Source organism: Scleropages formosus, chromosome 8 (assembly GCF_900964775.1).
Source record: "Scleropages formosus chromosome 8, fSclFor1.1, whole genome shotgun sequence".
Taxonomy (NCBI): Eukaryota; Metazoa; Chordata; class Actinopteri; order Osteoglossiformes; family Osteoglossidae; genus Scleropages; species Scleropages formosus.
This window is the reverse complement of record NC_041813.1, coordinates 11,163,939-11,191,479: the sequence shown is the minus strand read 5'-3', so window position 1 is coordinate 11,191,479 and position 27,541 is coordinate 11,163,939. Positions and strand designations below refer to the sequence as shown.

Sequence of the window (27,541 nt, the reverse complement as noted above, 5' to 3'; positions counted from 1 at the left end):
AAGGCCGAATACTCTGAACTGCTGTTTGGTGCATAAGCACACAAAACAGTCAAAGTTTTCCTCTCTGCGACCTTAAGTCGCATTGAGGCGACCCTTTCATCCACCGGGGCAAACTCCAACTGTATGGCAGCCAACCAGGGGCTTGTGAGTATCCCCACACCCGTCCGGCGCCTCTCATCTCGTGCAACTCCTGAATAGAAGAGGGACCACCCCCTATCGAGGAGTTTGGCTCCAGAGCCAACACTGTGAGTGGAGGTGAGCCCAACTATATCTAGTTGGTATTTCTCAACCTCCCGCACCAATTCCGGCTCCTTCCTCCCCAAGTGAGGTTACATTCCACGTTCCAAGAGCCAGTTTTCGTTGCGAGGGGCCGTGACGCTATGCACCACCCCGCCCCCTCCCACTGCTAGGTATACATAGCACCCGACCCCCATGCTGGACCTTGCAGGTGGTGGGCCCACATGGCCCCCCCACGATGCCTTTTCGGGCTGAGCCCGGCCAGGCTACGTGGGCTACCAGGCCACCAGGCGCTCACCTAGGAGCACTACCCCCAGGTCTGGCTCCAGGGGTAGGTCCCGGTGACCCTATTCCGGGCAGGGTAAACGTTCTCTTGTTTACTTTTTTCATGGAGGTTTTTGGATCGTGTTATTCTGGATCTTCACTCCAGACCTGTTCGCCTTGGGAGAACCTACCAGGAGCATAATGCTCCTGACAACATAGCTCTGGAGATCCCTAGATCATGCAAGCCCTTCCACCAGCCAAGGCCCCGATCCAGGAAGGGCCCTGTCATCATGAACTTTGTAATTTTTCTTTGGGCCTTCTTAGGCCAAGTAGTAGCTGAAGATACTGCTCAGCACCATTAGCATGATGAAGGACTTCATGATATTAACACTTTTCTGGCATTAAGCAAGGGTTTTGCTGCAGCTGACATTAGTACAAACTGTTGGATTTGTGCCCGTATCTCACATTCAGCTGGAACATGACTGCTACTAGCACCACTATCTCTTGGGATATGTGGTTGGATACATTATTTTCCTATGTATCCTACACCGACAGAAAAAAAAAAATTGTGAGAGCATTTCATGCTCCGGGGGGGTGGGCGGATGTGGTGTTGAAATTTAATAGTTATAGAAATTGTTAAGCATGGTTACTAGTAATCTTTTTGTACTGGGTTTAAGGCTGTGCTCTGTGCTGTGGAATGTAAGACCATTGCGTGAAAAGCAGGCTGTACCAGGCACCAGGTCAGAGGTTATCTGATAAAGGCAGGCTGTGGACACCAAGAGCATGTCATAAAAGGCCAATGATCCTGCCTTGCCTGGAGCAAGGTCAGTTTAAGGTAAGCTGGATGATGTGGGTTGGATAGTTCAGCTTTAGGGTGAGGAGTTTTAAGAACGAAGGAGCAGAAAGTTATTAGGCAAAAAGGTGTGAAAACATTGAACACACCTGTTGTAATGCCCTATAATGAATTATGTATGAGCTTGGTAAATAAAAGCAAGCAATAAAGACCGATCAGGGAGACACCCAATTTCTGGGGCTCTCCTATCGGCCGATGTGGTTGTGAAAAGTCTTTGTACCTCTGAATGTATTTCTTTCAGGGTCTCCTATGGCTGAAACGGGAAAAGGAAAAAATTCGTTCACACTGTTTATACAGAGAGGGGGGCACAGTGGCACAGTGGGTTGGACCGGGTCCTGCTCTCCAGTGGGTCTGGGGTTCGAGTCCCGCTGCGGGTGCCTTGTGATGGACTGGCGTCCCGTCCTGGATGTGTCCCCTCCCCCTCCAGCCTTACGCCCTGTGTTGCTGGGTTAGGCTCACGTTCCCTGCGACCCCGTATGGGACAAGTGGGTCAGAAAGTGTGTGTGTCGTGTGTGTGTGTGTGTGTGTGTGTGTGTGTGTGTTTGTTTGTTTATACAGATTTTCATAATAATGAATGTGTATATTCTGGATAATTTTGTCATCTTGTATTGGTCTGGGAATAGATAAAATAGATCAAATACACCCCAAAATGAATAGTTTTATAAACAGCTAACATAACATGTGAATAGCTTCCTTGGTATTATTACTGGGGGGGAGAGGTAGTATAGTTTCCTTAAATTATCCTTTGGAGTCATTGCAACCATCACAATTCTCTACCTGAGTTACAATCAGACATTCTAACCAAATTGTTCAATTACATTTATTGTACTTTGTTTACATTTATAAATTAAAGTGCCCTTTAAAATGTATTAATCTACATGCCTTGTATTTGGCTTTTTCCTTGAATACAAACTTCATTTCTTGTGGTAACTGCTTTATAAATGTCAATTTTATATCAAAGTTAAGTCTGCCACCAACTAATGCAATGTACAAAGACTGTCAAATGCCACTGCTAAAGGTTTGTGTAACACAGAAAAGGTTTGCATTACTTATTTTGTGAACCATTGCTGTATTTGCTAAAATTGGGTTAATGTTAGGACAAATCCTGTTGAAATCTTTCTAAATAAAATCTTTGTAATTTTTTTTCCAAAGCAGGATCTTTAATAACTTCATACTGACTTCTATATTTTGAACACCAAAACTAACTCTGAATGATTTAAGATAATAATACAGCCTTTCAATATACAACTGAGTGAGCTTGTGTGTGCAACTTGTATGTATGTGTTACTTCCATAGAAGGTATACTGTAGGTTTACTGTATGTCTCACATGAAAATCATAAGTACTATTTACCAAATTATTCATTTACATGACTTCATTTTAATAATTTCTTAAGATGAATAAGTGAATAAGTGTTCAGTTAATCAGAGAAAATACCAAAAAATGTCATTATATGAAAATGCTAGTTCAAACTTTGTCTGTATTTCAAAGGTTACCAACAGGATTGGACAGCTGACCATGGAAGATTCTGACCATTCAGAATCTTCAGCTTAACTTTAAGCCATGTGTTTTACTGTGTGTGTAAAAAATGTCTTTAAAGGTACAAGGCCACATGCAGGAAAAACTTTAAATTCATACAGAGAAACATCTTACAATGGTTCAGCCTGTGGCCTTTAGACTCTCAAAGACATTCTATGCCACAGTAGTAATAAATGTACAACACAAAAAGGGATACCAGTGGCCAACACTCACCTGAGACCATAAAGCACAGTGCCGTCTGGGTGCAGTCGGATCATGCGGTTCTTGACCGTCACACCATGCACAAAGGACTTCTTGTCATTGATGAAATAGGTGTCAGGCACCCACAGCTGGTCAGCCACACGGTTGTCCAGTGTGAGGTTCAGGGGGATACCCGTGTAAGAGAGCCGCTTATCTCTCCATGATTGCTGGAAGTACATGGTGATGGTGTAATCCTGAGGAAGTAGAAGATGCACAGTCAACAAGAATCATCTGCCACTTTGTGGGAATCCCAGAACCTGGACCGCCTCAGAACGGATACCTCTTTGTGGGTGCATCTGTAAGCTTGAGAAGTAAATTCCCATTACCGTACAGATAGTCATCAATTGGGAATGGCCAGAAATGAGTTATGGTTCTATAATCATTTCTTCCACAATGTATGCTTTCAAGTTTGCCATAAAAAAGATAACCATTTGCATTAGCTAACAATTTATTATGTATAAGCAGGTTAATAACACATTACAAATATAAGTATGACAAATTCTTGTAGTGATTTGTATCTGTGCTGTCACTTCCTGTACTTTAGAGAAATAAGGGAAAGAGTAATGGTGAAGCCACAAATTTTTGCGTGTTCTGAATCCTGTTTCCAGTTTTTCTATTGAAGTGCATGGAGCACATAGTGACAAAGTCAATACTATTCACTAGAAGCTGTAGAGTGTGATTCAGCAACTGTAGGGATTTCAGGCAGTGACAGCACATTTGACTGCTGCACTTAAACCTTCTTAGCTCCCACCATGCATGTCACTTGGCACCAAAATAGAACCCCAAGAAACATTTTAGTAAAAAAATGCATCTTCCAGGGGGGTGGCTGGTGGCGTGGTTGGAGTGGCTGCCTTTGGCTCTGGGGGTTGCCAGTTCAATCCCTGCCTCCGGCTGTGGTGCTCTTGAGCAAGGTGCCCTGCCCTGCAATTGCTCCCGTACCTTTGCCCGGCTGTATCCCTGGGTGCCTAGTTGTGGCGCTGCAATGGACTGACATCCTGTCCAGGGTGTGCACCCTTCAGCCTTGCACCCAGTGTCTCTGGGACAGGCTCCGGCTCACCGTGACCCCACTCAGGACAAGCAATTATTGAAATTGGTTGGTTGGCTGGCATCTTCCAGGGATAATTTAGCTTCAGTCAGTCAACATTTGTTTTTTTATTGGCTGTTTAAATTCAATTATATGATGGGAGGTGTAAGTAGTTTGCTCAGCTCTCGCAGGACAGAAAAGCTTTGGAGGCTTCAGTGAAACTCAGAGAGAAGGAATGAATGCTGTATGTTTAACAGCTTTCACCCATCGTTCAAATTCAGACTGTCCTTGATGTGACATTCTGGTCTTCCCAACAGACAAAAGACTGCTTTAATGCAGGTTTGTCTTTGACACTTCTGGAAAACTCAATCTAAAGAACCTAACCATCTTTGATAAGATCCCTGGGAGTACAATGGGGCAGTTTCTCAAAAATATGACCAAAGGGGTCATTTTTTTTCCGAAGCTGAGAGCAGTTTTTCCTGGAAAGGGGATCGTTTTATGGGTTAGGAAGCTTGAACCCTTTAGGAAATAATTAAAAGGCAATGTGTTTATTTGTTATATAAGAGTAAAATTAAAAAGAGAATATGAACAAACATATGTATGGTCATGTAAGAAGGAAAGCCATCCAACAGTAGTCTTTGTAAATTTTTAAAAATCAGAATTTTTTTACATGTAGAGATAAAAAATAAACACTTTACAGTTAACCAAGTCATTAAAATACATCTGTACCTCAACTTATGAGTGCAGCTGGGACCGGTTAGCTTTTAACTGATTTGTTAATAAAACCAAAATGAATTGGAATTTTGGTATAAGAATTTATTGCATTTTTATCAATAGCTTATACAATGTAAGGTATCAGTGTTTCGGGGGTGCGGTGGCGCAGTGGGTTGGACCGCAGTCCTGTTCTCCGGTGGGTCTGGGGTTCAAGTCCCGCTTGGGGTGCCTTGTGGCAGACTGGCGTCCTGTCCTGGGTGTGCCCCCTTCCCCCTCCGGCCTTATGCCCTGTGTTGCCGGGTAGGCTCCGGTTCCCCGTGACCCCGTACGGGACAAGCGGTTCTGAAAATGTGTGTGTGTGTATCAGTGTTTCTCTATACTAGAAACAGGGTGTGACTGTCATGTTCCCCGCATCCGGCACATCGGCGACACCTGCCGTTCCCTGATAGGAACGGTAATAAAGAGGGAAGCCGAGGAAGCCCAGACGCGGAACCTTGTTTTGCTTCCTTGTTTCCTTGCGAACCGTGTTACCGAGAAACCCATTCCGACTTCGACTCTTTGCCTGTTTCTTCCTGACCACGTTCTTTGCCTAGCCCTTTGTACTACGTTTGCTGATCGCCTGACCCTCGCCTGCCCCTCGACTCTGATTATGGATTCTGATTCGGCTTCCATGCACGTCGATCCGAGAACTCTGCACTTGAGTCCGTCCGCGCTACGCGCAAGCGTGACAGAAGGTTCCACCTGCTACCAGGACTCAGCAGAGTATGCGCAACTGCGTACAGCGCTCACCAAGCAAGGCGAGTTTTTGGGAGCGCAATACCAGTTGTTGCAGCGCATGCAAGAAAGGATCGACGGATTAATCTAGGCCCTCCAGACAGGAGACATTCTCAAACCCGACTTCCAGGGTGCACCCGCGACTCCTACTGAGCCTGCCCCGCCCACACCCCCCCGAGGCATCGGGGACGGACACGAGGATCGCGACCCCAGAAAGGTATGACGGTTCGCCCGATCAATGTCAGGACTTTCTGATGCAGTGCGAGTTGGTTTTTGAGTGTTCTCCGCGCATGTATCAGACGGACGCAGCTAAGATCGCTTTTGTCTTGTCATTGTTAACCGGTCCAGCCTGGGCGTGGGCCGCCGCTGGGTGGTGCACTCGCCCAAGAACTACCTATGACATTTTCCGCGAAAAGTTCGAAGCGGTTTTTGACCACCCGCACGCAGGGCGCACTGCGGGTAATTATCTCATGCGTCTCACCCAGGGAAATAGAAGCGTGGCTGAGTACGCTTTTGAGTTCAGACCCCTCGCGGCCAAGAGTGGCTGGAACTCCCCTGCCCTCCTCACCTGCTTCTTCGAAGGGCTGAATCCTCGGCTCCAGGACGAGCTCGCGTACAGGGGTGAGGAGGGGGACTTCGACCGGTTTGTGGAGACAGCCATGGCCATTGACAACCTTGGCAGGAGTCGATAACCCCTGGGGACTAGCCCAGCGGAGGACCGGCTCAGGAAAGAAGAAAGGAGACGGCGCCAGGTGGGGAGACTGTGTCTCTATTGTGGGTCCCCGGAAAATCTCCGCGCCGCGTGCCCTGAGCGACCACCTCAGGGGACCTCCACAGAAACGAATGCGAGTCCAGGGGAGCACCGGGGACAGCTATGGCTGCCGGTGAGTCTTTCCTGGGGGACAAGCCAGGTGCAGACGAGCGCCCTCATAGATTCCGGAGCCGCAGGCTGTTTTATGGATGTAGGCTTTGCCCAAGCGCACCATGTCCCTATTAAAACATGTGAAGTCACCCTGAGTGTGAAAGCTCTGGATGGTCAACCCTTGGGAGATGGGGTGGTTGATACCCGGACAGCACCTCTCCTGCTCGAAACAAGCGCATGTCACCGTGAGAGACTTACCTTCTTTCTGCTCAGAGCTCCAGACACCCCTATTATTTTAGGTTACCCCTGGTTGTCACGTCATGACCCCATCTTCAGGTGGAGTACCAAGGAGCTGGTTTCTTGGGGAAGATGCTGTCACGCATCTTGCCTCACGCTTCCTTGCCGGGCCATGTCGGTGGAAGGGGTAGAGGGCCTTCCCCCGCCGGTCATACCCCCGGACTATGAGGATCTACGAGAGGCCTTCAGCAAGGTCCGCGCCGCCGAACTGCCTCCTCACCGGTCCTGGGACTGTGCTATTGACCTCTTGCCAGGCACCACACCACCTCGGGGTCGGGTGTATCCCCTGTCGTTGCCGGAACAACGGGCCATGCAGGAGTACATCAGGGAGGCCCTCGAAGCTGGTCTGATCCGGCCGTCGACGTCACTAGCGGCGGCGGGGTTCTTCTTTATCGGTAAGAAGGACGGGGGACTGAGGCCGTGCATAGATTACCGAGGGCTGAACGCCATAACTGTCAAGTACCCGCACCCCTTACCGTTGATTACCTCGGCCCTGGAGGGGATCCATGGATCGACCTGGTTTTCCAAATTAGACCTCCGCAGTGCGTATAACCTCATCCGGATCCGTGAGGGGGATGAATGGAAGACAGCCTTCTCCATTTCCCTAGGTCACTATGAGTACAGGGTCATGCCTTTTGGCCTAGCTAATGCCCCCTCAGTTTTCCAGTCCTTTCTGAACCATGTGTTGGGCGATTTCCTTCATCACTGCGTCATCGTCTACCTGGACGATATACTGATCTACTCGAGGACCCGAGAGCAGCATATCCAACAGGTCCGGGCGGTCCTCAGACGGCTCCTACAACATCGATTGTATGTCAAGGCAGAGAAGTGTGAATTCCACCAACACCAAATCTCCTTCCTGGGCTACATCCTGAGCCAGGAGGGAGTCTCCATGGACCCCAGGAAGGTGGGTGCAGTGACCTCCTGGCCTCGACCCACCACGGTAAGGGCACTCCAGCGCTTCCTTGGGTTCGCCAATTTCTATCGTCGATTCAAACGTAATTTTAGCACAGTAGCCGCACCCCTTACCGCGTTAACGGCAAGCAAGGACCGAAGACTCCCTTGGGGGGGTGGAGGCGGAGAAGGCTTTCCGGGAGTTAAAAACACGGTTCACCTCCGCCCCAGTGCTGAAACAGCTGGACCCTTCTTTGCCGTTTGTGGTGGAGGTCGAGGCCTCCTCGGTAGGGGTGGGTGCAGTCCTGTCACAGCGGCAAGGGGACCCTCCCAAGTTGTACCCCTGTGCCTTCTTCTCCAGGAAGATGACCCCTGCCGAACGGAATTACGACATTGGGAACCAGGAACTCCTTGCTATCAAGCTCGCGCTTGAGGAGTGGCATCACTGGCTGGAGGGTGCAGCCCATCCGTTTGTGGTACTCACGGACCACCAAAATCTAGAGTACCTAGAGATCGCAAAACAGTGAAACTCCCGCCAGGCCCGATGGGCCCTGTTCTTCACCCGTTTCCGCTTCACTGTTTCCTATCGACCAGGTTCCAAGAATGGGAAGGCTGATGCTTTATCGCGGGTTCATGACCCAGGACCACTGTCCCCCAACCCAGAGGAGATCCTACCCCAGGGATGCGTGGTGGGTCCGGTCCACTGGCAACTCCTCCAGGACATCCAAGAAGCCCAGGACAGCGAGCCAGAACCGCCCGGGAGGCCAACTGACCATGTGTATGTCCCCAGTTCCTTCCGTGCAGCGGTGCTGAAATGGGCCCATGAGCCTCCGGAGGCCGGGCATCCCGGGATCCGACGTACCTTCTCCCTGGTCCAAGGACGGTTCTGGTGGCCTTCACTGTCCGATGACATCAGGGACTTCGTCCAGGCCTGTGCCACCTGTGATCAAACCAGGACCGTGCCCGAAAAGGCAGCGGGTCTCCTACAACCCTTGCCTACGCTGACCCGACCCTGGACCCATGTGGCGCTGGATTTCCTAGTGGACCTACCGGTTTCAGAGGGTAAGACTGTGATCCTCTCCGTCATAGATCGTTTCTCCAAGGCTTGTAGACTGGTGCCCCTTCCAAAGCTGCCTACCGCTCTCGAGGTATCGGAGATCCTATTCGAGCAAGTATTTAAACTCTACGGACTCCCCGAAGACATTGTTTCCGATCGAGGGCCCCAGTTCACCTCTCGGGTATGGAAGGCCTTTTGGGGCCGGCTCAGAGTAACGGTCAGCCTTACATCGGGATACCATCCGCAAGCCAACGGCCATGTAGAACGCTTACAACAGGATGTTTCAAGGTTTCTCCGAGCCTACTACTCCCAAAAACCCCACCACTGGGCTCGCTACCTGGCCTGGGCAGAGTATGCCCACAACTCCGCGCCTCATACATCCACAGGTATGTCGCCCTTCCAGTGTGTATTAGGCTACCAACCTGTCCTGTTCCCTAGCGAGACCTCTCCGAGTCCTGTTCAGGCCGTGGAAACATGGCACAACGAGAGCACCCGCGTCTGGAGGACGGTCCGGGCCCACCTGCTCCGCAGTGTGGAATGCCGCAAACGTCAGGCGGACCGGCACCGGCGCACCCTTTCGTTCTTGCCTGGGCAAAGAGTTTGGCTCTCCACCCAAGACCTTCACCTGAAGATCCCCTCCAAGAAACTCGGGTCCCGCTACATCGGCCCCTTCAAGGTAGTGCGTCGTGTCACGCCGGTTACTTACCGCCTTCAGTTGCCTCCTGACCTCCGAGTGCACCCAACGTTCCATGTTTCCCTCCTGAAACCGGTAGGGGTGTCCTTGCATCAGCCACCAGTAGAAACCACACCACCGTCTACGCTACCCCTCGCAGGGGACGATGTCTATACGGTCCGAGCCCTGCTAAACTCCCGCCGACGGAGAGGTCGGCTGCAATATCTGGTGGATTGGGAGGGGTACAGTCCAGAGGAGCGTTCCTGGGTAGCTGCTTCGGACATCCTGGACCCCGACCTGCTGGCCGCTTTCCACAGGGACCATCCCAAGTGCCCGGCCCCGCGCCCCCGGGGGCGTCCTCCTTCTCGGCCCAGGGCGTCCGGGGCCGCCTGTGGAGGGGGGGGTACTGTCACGTTCCCCGCATCCGGCACATCGGCAACACCTGCCGTTCCCTGATAGGAACGGTAATAAAGAGGGAAGTCGAGGAAGCCCAGACGCGAACCTTGTTTTGCCTCCTTGTTTCTCTGTGAACCGTGTTACCGAGAAACCCATTCCGACTTCGACCCTTTGCCTGTTTCTTCCTGACCACGTTCTTTGCCTAGTCCTTTGTACTACGTTTGCTGATCGCCTGCCCCTCAACTCTGATTATGGATTCTGATTCGGCTTCCGTGCACGTCGATCCGAGAACTCTGCACTTGAGTCCGTCCGCGCTACGCGCAAGTGTGACAGTGACACAGAATACAACAAACACGCCAGTTTTTTTTTCCACTTCCACAACACCTATCTGAAGTACTGAGTTCTGTTTCATGTGTGTCAGGCAGAGCCATGTTGCTTCTGCACATCAGATAGTTAAGAAGAATGAAACAAAGGTGGGTGAGTTGCAGTGTAATGAAGAATCGTGTTGGGAGAACATATTAAGAAATGTTTCACTTTAAATATTGAACACATTTCTCAAACCACACAAAGCTACAAAGGAAGGCACTGATGTGTTAGATAAACACAATTCAATGTTTGACTATATGACACTTGTAAGGCAGGTTTTAAGCTGCCTATTAGAGAATGTCCTATATATGAATGGGGTGAAATGTCATTTTCACCAGCGTCAGATATCCTTTCTCAGTTTTATGCTAAATAGCTGAGGGATCTGAATGGATGCGGCCTGAATTCAGGGTATGGTGGTGTGGCCACAGCCTCAGACAGTGCAAGAACTACAAAGAGTCCTTGGGTTTTCAAATTATCATTCTTTTATCCAAGGCTTTTGCTTTGGAGCCATTGACAATAATATTACGGGGATCTCCAAAGAAACTAGTCTGGTCACAACCGCTCCCATCTTGCACCCTCTGAATCCCACCCAGCCCATTTATTGTAGAAGTCGTTGCATTGTTGGTAGGAGTCATGGAGATCCTGTCACAACGTCAGGGGGAGCCACAGAAACTCTGTCCCTGTGCCTATTTTTCTTGCAAACTATCTCTGTCGAAATGTAACTATGATACAGTAAATCAAGAACTGCTCACGATTAAACTAGCATTGGAGGAGTGGTTGCACTGGTTTGAGGGGTCCACTCATCCTTTTGTGGTATTTACAGATCATAGGAACCTTGAGTGTTTGCAAAAGGCCTAAAGTGGCCTTGAATATGTACCAGTCACGCTGGGCTTTATTCTTAACTCGTTTCCAGTTCACAATAGCTTACCAGCCTGGTTCCGAAAATGGCAAGACAGATGCCCTTTCATGGATACATGAATGGAATCCTGTTTTAGAGTATCCAGGACCCATCCTCCCTGCTTCCTGCTTTGTGGCCCCAGTAAAATGGCAATTTATGAAGGATCTGGCAGAGGTGCAGGCCCAAAACCCTGGGCCAAAGGACCGATCACGGAACAGAGAATATGTTCCTGCAGGTCTCCACTCCACACTACTCCATTGGATCCACGATTCTCCTGGAACTGGACACCCGGGCACAGCAAAGACTGTCAGTCTGATCAGCAAGCAGTTCTGGTAGTCACGGATGCAGGAAGACTTTTTTTGGGCTTCATTGCTGCGTGTGAGATTTGTGCTCGGTCGAAATCAGTGCAGACTGATTCCCTTACCTCAACTCCCCACTGCACTCCAGACAGCCAAACTGTTGTTTCACCATGTTTTTAACCTGTATGGAATACCCATTGTTTCTGACCAGTGACCACAATTCACACCCAGGGTCTAGAAAGTGTTCCGGGACAGGTTGAGGGTCTCAGTAAGCCTCACATCTGGTTACCATCTTCAGGCCAACGGGCAGGTGGAATTTCTCAATCAAGAAACAGGCCACATTGTCTGCAGTTATTGTAGCAAGAACCAGGCAAACTGGGCCAGGATCCTGTCGTGTTTTGAATATGCCTAGGAATTCCTCCCGCGCTCATTCACGGCACTGACCGTTTCCAGTGTGTTTTAGGGTATCGGCCACCGCTATTCCCCTGGAACCCAATGCCCTGTGATGTCCCCGCGGTGGATGATTGGCACCAGCAGAGTGCGGCGGTTTGGACTTCACCCCATGTCCACTTCCATGGGGCAGTGGAACTTCAGCAACTGAATGCAGACCAGAAGCAACATAGGGTGACATATCATCCGGACCAGAGGGTGTGGCTCTCTACTAGTGACATTAAACTCAAAGTACCTGTAACATGCCATGGTGGCAGGGGAAGGGGGTGGAGATGGGGGGGAAAGGAGCCACAGCTGGAGCTAATCACTAACACTATTTCTTCCCCTGGACTTAACAGTGAAAGAGAGAGATGGAGGAGGAGAGCACGAGTGACGAGACGAGCACAACTCACATCGTGACCCCAATCCTGATCCTGTGCATGACGCCAACGAGACCACGTCGAATCCCCTGTCTACCCATTCCCGGTTCCCCCGTTTCTCTCCTTTGCCTCCTCACTGTCAACGGGTGAATAAAAGATGCCAACAGGCGAGCACTGCACCTACTGTCTCTGGCTTTGTCTGTTGCAGTACCCTACTCAGCATTTGGATCCTTCACCAACTCTGACTCCAAGTCTTGTCCATGACATAGAAATATAGGACATTTTTGCTGTACAACAAAATTTTTATAAAAACAGACTGGTGAAGAAAGTGCTATTAAAAATAAATGAACAAACTTGGAAATCAGATGTTCCTAAACATGAGGTATGTGTCCTAAATCAAAAAAATATTTGTAAAGTACATAAAAACATTGATGGAATTTAATTTTTGTACTTTGTAGTTTCAATGTTCAAAAAATTCTGACAATATTATCAATATTTTTAACGACTTTCAATATGTCAAAGTGTTTATATGTACATATTGTAACGACCCGCATTACTGTTCTGAGTGGGAAATGTGTTTATTGTAATTAGTAAACGACTTAATATTAAGTTACAAGTCCGATCTATTCTTTCTTACCGAAACCTGGCTTGGTGAGTCCGATACGATTCCGCTAACAGAAGCCGCTACAGCCGGATATGATTATTTCCATAAATCTTGTTCTGTACGTAGTGGAGGTGGAGTCGGTGTTCTTTTCAATAATAGATTACAAATAACACCAAGAAATTGTGATAATATCACCTCGTTTGAAGCTCTGCAATTAGATTTCAACTCAAACTCCAATATAATAATATTCCTTATCTACCGTCCCACCTGGACCGTACTCCTCTTTTCTCAAGGAATTTAGCAACTTCATAACCGATTTAGTCATTAATCATGACAAAATTATCCTGCTGAGTCATTTCAATATGTACACGTGTCGTCGGATACTCTTGCCAATAGTTTTCTGTCTCTCTTAAACTCCATCCGTTAATTTTTGTACGTAGATGTTCATCATGTTAATATTATTCCTTTAAACAAGGCTATTTCTGATCATCATTTAGTAACTTTTGATCTAAACCTGCCCGTGCCATCTTACAATAGTAAGACCAAAATCGTGCAGCAAATTGATGACAAGAATACTGCTGCTAAAATTATTGATTGTCATGGTCGCGTCTGAGGGAAGCGGCGGACCCAAGTGCAGAGAAGTAATTGTAGTGGTGTCTTTGGGGAAATCCAAGAGATGAGGTCAGAGGACGGGCAAAGGGTCTTCGAGGTGCGAACGTCGTAACAGGGAGGATCCAAAAGGCGAGGTCAGTGTACAGGCAAGAGGTGGATGATCAGAAAGAGGCAGTAGATCGGGGAAACAAGGGACGGGTTCGGGGAAGGCGTTCGGGAACAGGAAATGGCTGGAGAAGGTCGCTAATGAGGAGGCAGATCAAGGTTCCGCATCAGCTGGTTGTCTGACGCAGCCTTTTATGCTGTAGTCTGCGTTGCGTCCCAGGTGTTCCGTGTTGGCCCGGAGGTGTGGGCGTGGCAGTAACCCCCCCCCCCGAGGATCGGTCCCGAACACTCGAGGGCGACCAGGGGGACGGCCTCGAGGCCGAGGTGCGGGCCGATCCGGATGACTCCTGTGGAAGTCGGCGATGAGGCTTGGATCAAGGATGTCTTGTGCCGCTACCCAGCACCGTTCCTCAGGTCCCTATCCTTCCCAATCCACCAGATACTGGAGTACCCCTCCACGACGGCGGGAATCCAGGAGCGCCCGTACCGCATACGCTGGTGCACCACCGTCAGGCAGGAGAATCGGGTCTGGAGGCGTGCTTGCGGGCTGGTGTAGGGAGGTGGCCAAGGGTTTGAGGAAGGATACGTGGAACGTCGGGTGTGTGCGTAGATGTTGGGGCAGGTGCAGGTGATACGAGACCGGGGTAACTCTGCGGATAATCTTAAAGGGTCCTATGTACCTTGGGCTGAGTTTCTTTGACATATATGGTCCTTGAAGACCCCGGGTTGATAGCCATACCCTCTGTCCGGGTGTAAGGGAGAGGTGCCGCCGATGTCGATCGGCTTGGTGTTTGATACGGTTTGCAATTCTTGGAGATGTCGTCTGACAGCTGCCCATACCTCGCTGCTGGTTCGGTACCAAGAGTCCACAGCAGGCACATCGCTGGATCCCGGTTGCCATGGGAACAATGGTGGCTGGTACCCCAAGATGCACTGGAATGGAGAGACACCTGTAGAGGTATGGGTGAGCGTATTGTGGGCATACTCTGCCCACGGAAGGTATCGAACCCATTGAGTTGGGTGTTCAAGACAGTAGCTTCTGAGGTACCGACCGATCTCTTGCTGGAGCCGTTCTACCTGCCCATTGGCTTGAGGGTGGTACCCCGATGTCATACTCACCGTGACCCCGAGTTTTTTCCAAAAAGCCCTCCACACACGCGATGTGAACTGAGGACCCCTGTCGGACACTATGTCTTCGGGTATACCGTAGAGCCGGAATACATGCTGAAACAGCAACTCTGCTGTCTCCAAGGCAGAGGGGAGCTTGGGCAAGGGAATCAAGCGACAGCCCTTGGAAAAGCGATCGATCACGGTCAAAATGGTGGTCTTACCATCTGACAGTGGGAGGTCCACTAAGAAATCTAACGCTAGGTGCGTCCAGGGACGGTTGGGTACCGGCAGGGGTTCCAGGAGCCCTGCTGGACTCTGATTTGAAGCCTTGGACTGAGCACAGACTGGACACTCCCAGATGTAGTCCTGTACGTCCTCCCGGAGGGACGGCCACCAGTAGAGCTGCTGGATCCTAGCCTGAGTCTTCCCAAACCCCGGGTGCCCCGCCGCTGGATGGTCATGGGCCCATTGTAGGAGAGTGGTCCTCAGACCTGGTGGAACGTATTGTTTTCCAGAAGGTTTACCTGGTGGTTCGGGGTCCGCTTGTTGGGCTTGGGCCAGGTCCTGGGTGAAGTCCCACTGAACGGGTGCCACAAAGCAGGATCTGGGCAGGATGTAGTCTGGTTCCGGTACCTCCTGCGTTTCGTCATGCAGCCGGGAAAGGGCGTCCGCTTTGATGTTCTTTGGACCTGGTCTGTAAGTGGCAGTAAAGTTGAACCGAGAAAAGAACAGCGCCCACCTGGCCTGACGCGTGTTGAGGCGCTGGGCTGTCTGCAGATATTGTAAATTCTTATGATCAGTGAGCACCAAAAAAGGGTGTTGTGCCCCTTCCAGCCAATGTCTCCACTCTTCCAGGGCTAAGTTAATTGCTAGGAGCTCTCTATTCCCTATGTTGTAGTTTCGTTCGGCCTCAGACAGTTTCCTGGAAAAAAATGCACAAGGGCTGTGTGGGCGCACGCGACGTATTCAGCACGCTTACCACCTGGTTGTAAGAGGCGATGAGGTTGTGGAGCGTCTGTTCCATACCAGCCAAGCGCGCTTCACGCGAGTCCAACTCCACCTGGAGATGGTTCAGCTCCGTTGGATCCGTATACGTGGCGGAACCTTCTGTCATGGTCGCATCTGAGGGAAGCGGCGGACCCAAGTGCAGAGAGGTAATCGTGGTGGTGTCTTCGGGGAAATCCAAGAGAGGAGGTCAGAGGACGGGCAAAGGGTCTTCGAGGTGTGAACGTCGTAACAGGGAGGATCCAAAAGGCGAGGTCAGTGTACAGGCAAGAGGTGGATGATCAGAAAGAGGCAGTAGATTGGGGAAACAAGGGACGGGTTCGGAGAAGGCGTTCGGGAACAGGAAATGGCTGGAGAAGGTCGCTAACGAGGAGGCAGATTAAGGTTCCGTATCAGCTGGTTGTCTGATGCAGCCTTTTATGCTGTAGTCTGCGTTGCGTCCCAGGTGTTCCGTGTTGGCCCGGAGGTGTGGGCATGGCATTGATCATATTAGAAGCTCGGATTTTGGAACGAGCGTAGATATTGATCAAATGGCTTTAGATTATAATTCGGTGGTAAAATTCGCCCTAGACTCTGCAGCTCCACCAAAGACTAAACTTATTCGAACTGTAAGAAACTCGCCATGGTTTAACAAATCAACTCGTGCAATAAAGTTAGAATGTCGTAAATTAGAGTGTAAATGGCACTCAACTAAACTAAACGTTTATTATGTAGCCTGGTCCGATTGTATAAAAAAATATACAAAAAAGCACTTTGTCATGCCAGATCCGAATACTACGCAAACTGCAAAGTTAATTGATGAAAATCACAAGAACCCTTGCTTCCTGTTTAATACCATCGCTTACTTAACTGGTAACCACAAAGATAAACCATGTAAGATGTATTTTTGCTACCATTACTAAAGATGAATTTATGCCGTTTTTCAATAATAAATTAGTGAATATCCGCAAATCCATAGCGCCCTCTAGTTTGGTTTTAGCAAGCGTAAGCGCTTCAATGATAATATTAGTTGTCCGCACCATCTCAGTAGCTTCGACGTAATAACTGTAGAGGAAATTACCGTCCTAATTTGCTCTATGAAAAGTACTACCTGTCCTTTAGACCCAATCAATCCCCACTAAATTACTGAAAGTCGCAGTTTCCGTGCTTGCAGAACCTATTGTTAATAATGTTAATATGTTGTTACTAAATGGCTGTGTTCCAAAAGCTTTTAAAATCGCCGTTATTAGACCCCTACTAAAGAAATCGGATCTGGACTGTAATAACCCATGTAATTATAGACCAATCTCCAATCTACCGTTTTATCCAAAATTCTAGAAAAAATCGTAGCTTCCCAAATTGTAAAATATTTTAATCATCATAATATTGAAAAATTTCAGTCTGGTTTTCGCACTGGTCACAGCATTGAAACGGCATTTACACATGCTGTTAATGATATTCTCATTTCTTCTGATGCTGGTCAGATCTCTATTTTTACACTTGAGTGCTGCGTTTGATAATGTAGACCATAGTATCCTACTGAGTAGACTTGGAAACCTGGTTGGACTAAGAGGTACCGTTCTGAAGTGGTTTGAATCATATTTAGCTAACCGTGAACAATTTGTATTGAAATCTGACGACTGCACCCCCTTCATCTCTACTACGGTTCAGTATGGTGTGCCACAGGGCTCTGTGCTGGGTCCATTACTGTTCTCACTTTATATGTTACCATTGGGTGACATTATTCACAAACACAATGTGAATTTTCATTCATATGCCGATGACACACAGCTTTATGTATCATTTAAGCCTGATGATCCATCACATGTGGTGTCGTTAGCTAATTGCTTTACCAGTATAAAATTATGGATGAGCAATAATTTTTATCTCTAAATGCCAGTAAAACAGAGGTACTTGTGGTGGGTGGTGATGCTAAAACTCTTGACATAATCACGCCAATCTTTACAACAAATGGTATTACCTTCAAGTGTACGGATTGTGTCAAGGATTTGGGTGTCCTTCTGGATGCAAAGCTGTCATTTGTATCGCATGTAAATGCTTTTACTAAGTTGTGCTTCCTTCAGTTAAGAAGCATAGCTAAAATGCGGCAATTCCTTTGTAGATGGGATTCTGAGAAACTGGTTTATGCTTTTGTTTCCAGCAGGCTGGATGACTGTAATGCTTTATTGTCGGGTAGTCCATACCAGACTGTATCCAGGCTACAGTTGGTACAAAATGCTGCTGTGAGAACTGTCACTAGAACTAGGAAGTTTGACCATATAACACACACACATTTTCTGAACCGCTTGTCCCATACGGGGTCGTGGAGCCTACTCGGCAACACAGGACGTAAGGCCGGAGGTGGAGGGGACACACCGAGGACAGGACGCCAGTCCAGCACAAGGCACCCCAAGCGGGACTCGGACCCCAGACCCACTGGAGAGCAGGACCTGGTCCAACCCACTGCGCCACTGCGCCCCCCTGACCATATAACACTGGTACTTAAATCATTGCATTGGCTCCCGGTCGCTTATAGAGTTGATTATAAAATCCTACTTTTGACCTATAAGGCAGTACATGGCATTGCTTCGGCTTACCTTTGTGAGATCATTAATTTTTATATCCCAGGACGATATCTCTGTTCATTAGATGCAGGTTACCTTGAAGTACCTGTGATCAATAAGACCTCAGTAGGAGGTCATGCCTTTTGTTATAGAGCACCTAAACTGTGGAATAGTCTACCAGTTACTGTCAGAAATGCCCCGTCTGTTTCTGTTTTCAAATCCCAACTAAAGACTTACATGTTCACTCAGGCATTCCACCTCATAATGTAATTCCACCTGCCTTGGTTTTTTTTTATCACCTTTATAAAAATGCATATTAAATTTACTTAAGTAACAAATTACTAACTCCGTTCTATCTTCTCGTTGAGCACTACCTCACTACATAAGACCTGAGGAGGCTGGCCAGTGGTGACAGACGAATCCCATGCTGACAGAGGATGATGTCCATCTGCCATGATGATCAAGACGTTCCATGCTGAGCTGGGGATCCAAGATGCCATTTATCAACATTATCATTATTGCTTGTTACACACTGGCTTACAAATTGTTACTTTCTAGAATTCCCAGGAGGGGTGGGCAACCACTGGCCCGTGGACCCCCAAAGGTTTTTTTCTCCCTCAGCCTTCAGTTGGGAGTTTTTGTTCCTTTCTCTGGTGGCCAGTAGGTATACTTCTAGCTCTATAATAAGTTCTTCATTATGGTAGCCATTAGTCGACTGTCTTCTTTGTTTGTATCTGTTTTTCTTGCTTTATGCCTGTGTTAAAGTGCTCTGTGTCACTGCATGAGAAGAGCACTCTATAAAAATAAATTGGATTGAATTGAATAATTGGTTGTCTTTTGATGACATACGGGGAATATAAGGGGGCGATTGCGTCTGCTGGAGAGAAAGCGAGAAAGTCTAGGGGCGCTAAGCAGGCTGGGAAGGCTGGCTAAACGCGCGGGTCCTGGAGGAAACGGGGTCCTCAGACTGAGAGCGTTATTTCCCTGTGTGTCGGTGTTATAATAAAACGTTCAAAATGAGCACTGCCTCTGCATCCTTCTTCGCCCCACCCAAACCCACAACGCTGTGTGTCACAATATGTTCATGCATCCCTTAACGACAGGGATACGTTATGAGAAATGCGTCATTAGGGGATTTCGTTGTTCTGCAAACACCATAAAGTGCACTTGTAAAAACCTAGATGTTATAGCTTTGATGCAGTCAAGAGACGAGGTAAACACGAGATTAATGACGCTGCTGCCGGCGTAACACAGCAAAGTGTTTTTCTTAACATTGTAAGTTGCTTTGGAGAAAAGCATCAGTTAAATGAATAAATGTAAATGTTTAACAGTAAATGCTTTTATAAGTAGAAAGAGTACACTAAAAAAATTAAAAAGTACAGAATAGTAAATACTACGACATTGCTAGTCGCTAAGAATTTTTCAGCTCCATTATAATCTTATGGGACCACCTTCGTATATGCGGTCAGGCATTAAGTGGCGCATGACTGTACATTGAGCAAAGCTTTTTTTAATCATTGTGTTTTGATTATATATAGATTTTTGATGGTCATAATCTTTCTTATTCACTCACTCACTATCCTTAGCCACTTGTCCAAATCAGGACTGTACACAAAGGGGCACAAGGCCACATAGGGTATACCCTGGGCAAGAATGTCAGTCCACCACAGGGCAGCCACACATGTACACACTCGCTTACACCGCAGGCAACTAAGAATCACCAGTTAACCTAAAGCCCCTTTTTTAACCTGAGGAGCAAACCAGAGAACCCAAAAGAAATGCACTCAGGCATAGAACACAAGTACAAGGAAACTCTGCACAGAGTGAGCTTGATTCAAACCTATGCCTGAACAGCCCAGGCACTGTGAGGCACTAGCATTACCTGCTGCATCACTGTGTTGCCCTGTATCTTTTCTTTCCAACTGTTCAAAACATTTTGCACAGCTTCTACATTTTATTGTGAATTAACAATGAATATGGTTAAAACAATGTGATCAGGCTTTCTTTTTGCCATGTTTATAGTGGTTTTCAAAAGTATAGCATTAACCCAAGTGAGTTAATCAAGAAAGTTCTTTTTGAAGTTGTTGATGATGCCTTGAGAAAAACACTGCCACCAAATGTGAAAAAGTCACAATGCAAGTGTAAAATAATTAGTGTACTGCATGTAATGTTTTTCTTATCATCAAAAACAACAGAAATAAGAAGAAGTGACCCATTGACATAGGAGGGAAAAAAGAGAGAATACACACACACACATTTTCAGAACCGCTTGTCCCATACGGGGTCACGGGGAACCGGAGCCTACCCGGCAACACAGGGCGTAAGGCCGGAGGGGAAGGGGACACACCCAGGACGGGACGCCAGTCCGTCGCAAGGCACCCCAAGCGGGACTCGAACCCCAGACCCACCGGAGAGCAGGACTGTGGTCCAACCCACTGCACCACCGCACCCCCTGTAAAAGAGAGAATATCAAAACCCAAACAAAGAAAAACTATAAACTAGAATGGAAACACCATCTCCTACTACCCATAATCCCCAGCTGCACCATTGTCCCAATTGTGAATTTAAAACCCCCAGTAAGTTAGAAGCACAGTAAGAATTATTAAAAATTGAAAACAAGAAAATAAACTGAAATGTAGTTATTTCAAATATAATTTTTTGAATCAGCCACTGCCACTCCTTCAGAGCTGCAAGAAAAGCAGTCATCAGCACTGGACAGTCAAATATGCTAATCTTTCCTCTGTGTAAACATGTCAGTTTGGCAGCTCAAGCAAAATTATGGTAAATATTGTACTGGGCAAAAGGTTTAGATACCTCACTGAATTCACATGGCCCTCATAGAACATCAGCAGGAAAACTGGAGTACAATGACAGATGGGAATCTTTAAAAGTAATGGTATAGTTCTTTGCCACAGTGTTTCTTTGTCTTTGTCAGAGAAACACAGAAACACATAAATCAGCATAATCCGTGTTGGAGCATTCCGGTCTGTAGGCAAAATCTACAGTAACTCAACTAGAGGAGAAGCAAGAAGTAGACCCTATCAGTATGGCAATTCATACTGTAGAAACAGTTTCAGAGGAATATTTCCTTCATCATTCTCCCATACAAGAGACATTTGCGTCTTATTTGGACATAATTAATTAATTAGTTTCTACCAGTGAGTAATTAAAGGTCATATTTTCTCGATATAAAAAATCACTGTGTAAGGGTCATTAGCCAGGCTATAAATCCACTACAAAAATTAAGATTAAAGAGCATACCAGAAGTAAGAGATAAGGTGATCCAAATGCTTGAGTCAGAAAAAGGGTACAAAAAAAGTGCCTGGATGTCCCAGGGAGCACTACTGGATCCATCATCTGGAAATGGCAGTTGTATCACATCACCCAGTCACTGTACAAAGAAAGCAGTCCATCACAACTTAACACCCAAGTAAGACATAAACTGTAAGGGAAGTGACAAAGACACCAGCCATCACTTTTAAAGAACTCCAAAAGTTAGTTGCTGGAACTGGGCTACATGCACATGAATCCACAATATCAAGAGCTTTCCATAACACTGGTGTATCTGAAAGGGTGGCAAGAAAGAAGCCATTACTCAAAAATATCAATTAAAAGGTACATCTTCCGTTTGCTACAATGCATGAGAGGAGTCCAGCTAGATGTCAGAGAAGATATGGTGGTCAGATGAAAGCAAGATAGGGCTTTTCACCCAAAATTCAACGCACTATGTATGCACAAACCTAACACTGCCCATGCCTCAAAAACACTATTCCAACAGCGAAGTATGGCAGTGGCAGCATAATGCTGTGGGGATGCTTTTCATATTCAGAGACTGGGAATCTTGTTAAGATTGATGGAAGAATGGATGGAGGTAAATACAGGGAACTGGTAGAAGAGAACCTGTTCCAGTTGGCACAGAAACTGAGGCTTGGGAGAAGGTTAGCCTTACAGCAAGGGACCAATCCCAAGCACAAGGTCAAGACAGCACTGGAGTGCTTCAAAAACAAAAAAGTGAATGTCTTGCAATGGCCTTGTCTTGATCTCAACCCCATTGAGAATCTGTGGTAACTTTTGAAGATTGCAGCTCAAAATTGCCATTCAACACGCCTGAATGATCTGCAAAAAATCTGGAGAAAGAATGGTACAAAATCATTCCTGAGCAGTGTGCAAAGCTGGTTCAGACTTACCCCAGAAGACTTATAGCCTCCTTTTTCCACAATACTAGTATTACTTTACTTTACTTAATATTAATGTGTGGCAGTCAAATACTTGTTTTTCCAGTTTACCTGTAGCATTTTTCCAGTTTTTTTTTGTTTTGTTTTATTTTATTTACTTTGGCTTTGAAAATAAACTGTTAGAACATTTAGGTTTGTAACAGAAATACTTACTGGAAGAATATGTGTATGTAGCTTTTGAAATCCAGAAAATGGTGGTAGTTTTCAAGGGGCTTGAACACTTTTGTAAGGCACTGTATATCAGGAGATATACGCGAGAACATATGAGTATAAGATGAACATGCTGTATTCTTGGAAATAAAGTGAAAATGTATCAATAACTTCTTTCATACATTCTCAGATTTTGTAAGTGTGTTCTCCATTTGGAAAGCCACTCTCATTGTACAAATCCATAGTCTTGAATTTTTTTCTTTAACCATTACATTCTTACATGTGATAATAGTGACACCCCCCCAACCTCACCTTGGAGTGCAACCGTGAATGGAACACCTGGCTTTCACAGTCACAGTGCATACATAGCTGGTCACACATGCAGAAATATGTCTTCTGGAGAAATGTCTAGCCTTCATTTGTCACAGATGTGATGGCAGTTAGCCATGTTTTCTTGGATGAATGAAGATTTTATATTACAGCTGATAAAATAAACCATAATTTACTTAGAGTTGACGACTTTGTCAAAAGCAGCAAAAATTGTTAAGGAAATCTGGTCTCAACTGTGAAATAAAGTAGAACAGATGACCTTGGAATATCCATGGCAGTACCATAAAATAGGGAAAGGAATAGTAAACAAACAGTAAACAAAGTAAAGAATATGAGGTACAAGGAAAGGACTTGCCATACCCCAAATTTCTTCCACCCTAAAACAGCTCCTCTTCAAATTAGTAGTGAACTGTCTGTCCAAAGTGTGCATCTACCTTGAGGCAGCCATGAACATTCCACATTAAACAAAGTGAATTTGAAACCAATGAATAATGGTGTGTTCACTAAACATACAGGGGAGTCTATGGAGAAACCAAAAGTTCTGTCAGGAATATAATACCAACAAGAATTAAATAACGGCATACATAAAATTGAAAACAAATAAACATTAGATGCAATTATTTTCAGGGGCAATAGAATAAGAACGTAATAAAATACTGTAGTGGGGGGCACAGTGGTGCAGTGGGTTTGGCCTGGGCCTGCTCTCTGGTGGGTCTGGGGTTCAAGTCCCAGTTGGGGTGCCTCGTGACAGACTGGCATCCTGTCCTGGGTGTGTCCCCTCCTCCTCCAGCCTTGGGCCCTGTGCTGCCGGGTTAGGCTCTGGTTTGCCGCGACCCTGCTCAGGACAAGTGGTTTCAGACAATGTGTGTGTAGGTGTAAAATACTGTATACCCTAGAGAACAGAGTGAAAAATGTAAACTGTGGCAGACAATCATACTAAATATCTACAAAATTATACTACAGAGTTTCTGACAGCAAAGTTGCACATCTTGGCCTTCAGAGCCCTATTTACCAAGAGGAAGCTGCTGTAGGCCTCCTTCAGCTCAGCCACGTTGGCTGCAATATTGTGCACAGTGTGCTGGCCCTGTTGAATTCATAGCCTGTGTAACACAGCCTCTATACTTGTGTGGACTTCAGTTTAAGGATCAGAGCCCCCACTGTGAGTGTTGGAAGTCGGCAGTTAGCTCCACCAGAGCTTTTTCAGCTACACAACGTCTTGCAGGGTACAAGTGAAGAGTCTGGTTTGGCCTCCATTAGAGTCAAAATGAAGGTTCACATCCATTTGCACAGCTGACCTTCTCTTACTTTAGAACTCAGACATTATGCTAACAGAAGTATTACAGGACTTCTAAAATAAGATGAAATACTGCCCAATTACGGGGGGTGCGGTGGCGCAGCGGGTTGGACCGGGTCCTGCTCTCCAGTGGGTCTGGGGTTCAAGTCCCGCTTGGGGTGCCTTGCGACAGACTGGCGTCCCGTCCTGGGTGTGTCCCCTCCTCCTCCGGCCTTACGCCCTGTGTTGCCAGGTAGGCTCTGGTTCCCCGCGACCCCATATGGGACAAGCGGTTCAGAAAATGTGTGTGTGTGTGTGTGTGTGCTGCCCAATTATGTGGTTAGTGATAAGAAAAAACCCAAATGTGGGAGCAGAAGGTAAAAAATGTCTACTCCATTAGACTGGTAAGAGGAACCATAGTTTTTTACCAAGCATTTGAACACTCATTTGCTTGGCAAGCATGTTTTAATGTTACTATTCATAAAAATCTGAATTTACAGACATGTGACTGAGTACTGTAAATCTGTCAAATACCACTGTATAAACCAAAATAGATTACACAAGTAGAGGCATGTAGGTTTTTTATTATTAAAGATAACAACACATGTTTATCGACAGGTATATAGTTATCAAAGTCAGACCAAAAACAATGAGCTTTTAGACCTTTCTTAAATGTTGAGAGATTCGGTTCTGAGTGAGAGGGGAACACCATTCCACAATATTGGAGCCCAAACCAAGAACCTTCATGCTTTTGAACCTCTTGTGCAAGGGATCACCAAGCAGGAAGAGGTGGAGGAGTGTAGCAATCTGGTTGGGTAAGATAAACTATGTAAATGGACAATGATCAGGCAATTGCCTGCCAAAGAGCACTTGAAAGCCATACCTAGCTGGTTGTGTGGTGTGTGGAGCTGATACTGAAGAATGTCTGTGTTAGAGGCAAAACTCCAGAACTTAGTCATCACTTATCTTCAGACTTGTATAAAAGACATAACACCACATGGCAGGATTTGCAGTGTGCACTGCAAGCCTGCATAGGACAGAGGTCTTCAGAAAAATTTAATTTTGCAACTCACCAAGCTCACTTATATGTATATACTGTATATTTATATATTTATTGGGAACAGTTTAGGTTTACTTGCACGTCTCTCACAGATGCTAGCTTCTGCAAACAACTGAAATGTATAAATAATTTAAAAAAAAATAATTAACTGAAGATTTATTTGACATGCTCTAGTCATGTGGAAAATAGATTCTGAAATATTAACTTGCATTTCAATAGGCTCCAGCAGTTTCAGACAGGAACTGAAAAAAGTGAAAACATCTAAAGAAAGAGGGTGCAGTTTAAATTCATATCACAATCCTTTCAGTGCTTTTTCAATTACCTCCACAGCCTCAGCTACCTCTGTTTTGGAGCACAAGTTGCAGAAAAAGCATAAGGACAGACCAGTAGAGTCCTCTCTGTGCAACTTTTTATTCTTTTGTTTAAATGTCATTAACACTTCCATCCATCCATCTTCTATCCCACTTGTCCTAAAAGGGTCGCGGTGGCAGCAGGGAGAGCAGAGAGGCCCAGCCGCCCCTTTCCCCCGCAACTTCCTCCAGCTCAACCTGGGGGATCACCAGCCGTTCCCAGGCCAACTGGGGGCATCCTTATCAGATGCCCGAACCACCTCAACTGGCTCCTCTCAATGTGAAGGAGCAGCGGCTCTACTCTGAGCTCCTCCCGGATGTCCGAACTCCTCACCCTGTCATGGAGAGTGAGTCCCAGCACCCTGCGGAGAAAACTCATTTCAGCCGCTTGTATCCACGATCTTATTCTTTCGGTCATCACCCAGAGTTGATGACCATAGGTGAGGGTAGGGACGTAGATCGACCGGTAAATGGAGAGCTTCGCCTTATGGCTCAGCTCCCCCTTCACCACTACAGACCGGTACAGCAACTGTATTACTGCTGCCGCTGCTCCCAGTCTGTGGCCGATCTCGCGCTCCCTTCTTCCCTCACTCGTGAAGAAGACCCCAAGATACTTGAACTCCTCCACCTGGGGGCAGAAACTCTCCCCTTACCTGGTGTTAAGTGTCATTAACACTTGTGTTTGCTATATCAGGGTGTTTCCCAGAAAGAAGGTGGACCCCTAGCCCACTTGCCCCGGTTCTGTCATGGGGTACACCAGAAAAAGGTATAGTGAGAATGATGCATTAGACAGATCTAGAATCAAAATAAAACTAATACTGCCAGAGGAGAGTGGAGTGAATGAATACAATGAGATATGGGGTCATGAGTGCGTCATTGCAAGGGTCCACTGGTCAAGATATGTGCTCATCACATTACACAGCTTTAATGAAGAAAAACATAACCAGTTAAGAGTGAGAGACGGGACCACAAGTCAGCACCGGTAACAAAACACAGGCTTGTACTGTAACCTGATGGCTGTTGCTTCAAGTCCCTTTAGGGAATCACTGGTAGCACCATTGAATAAAATAGCCATCCTGAATTGACTAAAAAAATCCAAGTTACTGAGAATAAAAGCAAGGAACATATATGAAATAGTTTATGTGTATTAAATATTATTTGCGGTTCACAAAGCAAATGTCTGATAACTGCTGCTATGAGTCTGTTATCCTTTAGTCCCCCTCATTCCCCATACTAAAGTTATGGCAGTTAACTGTATACGACGTCTTGGTTACAAATGATTCCTACTTTCCCAGGCATTATGATTCAACACATTGCTAATTGGAGATGATCATACATGAATGATTAATGGATGACAAACCCCATCAAAGACATTCATGCTGGAGACCAATCAGTGAGGAAAAGCTACAGGAAAGCTAATGTAAGGAACATAGACAAGGTTCATCATGCACTAAGACCTATAGTCATCACACACACATTGCTAGAGCCATAGGTCTCTCTCTAAGAACCCCCTCTCTTGTGCCTTGCCATACCACGATGATACTTTTGTTTCCACCACTCAAGTGGCAAGGTGCCAATCCCTGGATATCTCATAAATCCACATTTCAGGAGCATGGTGTGCAGATAAATCATGTGCTTAGATCAATACATCTCCTGGGCAGGACTGATGAGCACAGAGTGGTTGCAAGGGTTCACATTCAGACCACCTGGGTTTTGAACAGGCTTTTATTAGCGCAGAGGGAAAATATATCAGTGAGGCTATGTTTTGTGAAGTAGTTCTCACTACAAGAACATTGGTTATGGGTTTCCTCCAGCTGGTGGGTTCCCTAAGCAACCTCTAGCCAACCTCAACCCCATTCCTCACATTGCACTCAAGTCTCTATGACACAACTCATAACAGAACCAATGTGGCAATATATTTTAATGTTCAAAAGAATTTAACCCAAATAAATCAATTGATGGTTTCATA

The 27,541-nt window shown here is 46.5% G+C and overlaps 1 protein-coding gene across 1 annotated transcript in view; it reads right to left on the bottom strand.

Annotated features, from left to right (window-relative positions):
* Window positions 1–1,242: 1,242 nt before the first annotated feature.
* The window catches only part of LOC108942641 (gamma-aminobutyric acid receptor subunit beta-1-like), a 31,345-nt gene continuing 5,046 nt past the window's right edge, over window positions 1,243–27,541 (bottom strand). Inside the window, exons 4-5 of the mRNA XM_018766103.1 lie at window positions 3,106–3,326; window positions 1,243–1,267 (exon numbers count right to left, since the gene is read on the bottom strand). Coding sequence (XP_018621619.1) covers window positions 1,243–1,267; window positions 3,106–3,326 — 246 coding nt within the window. The remainder of the gene's footprint in view (window positions 1,268–3,105; window positions 3,327–27,541) is intronic.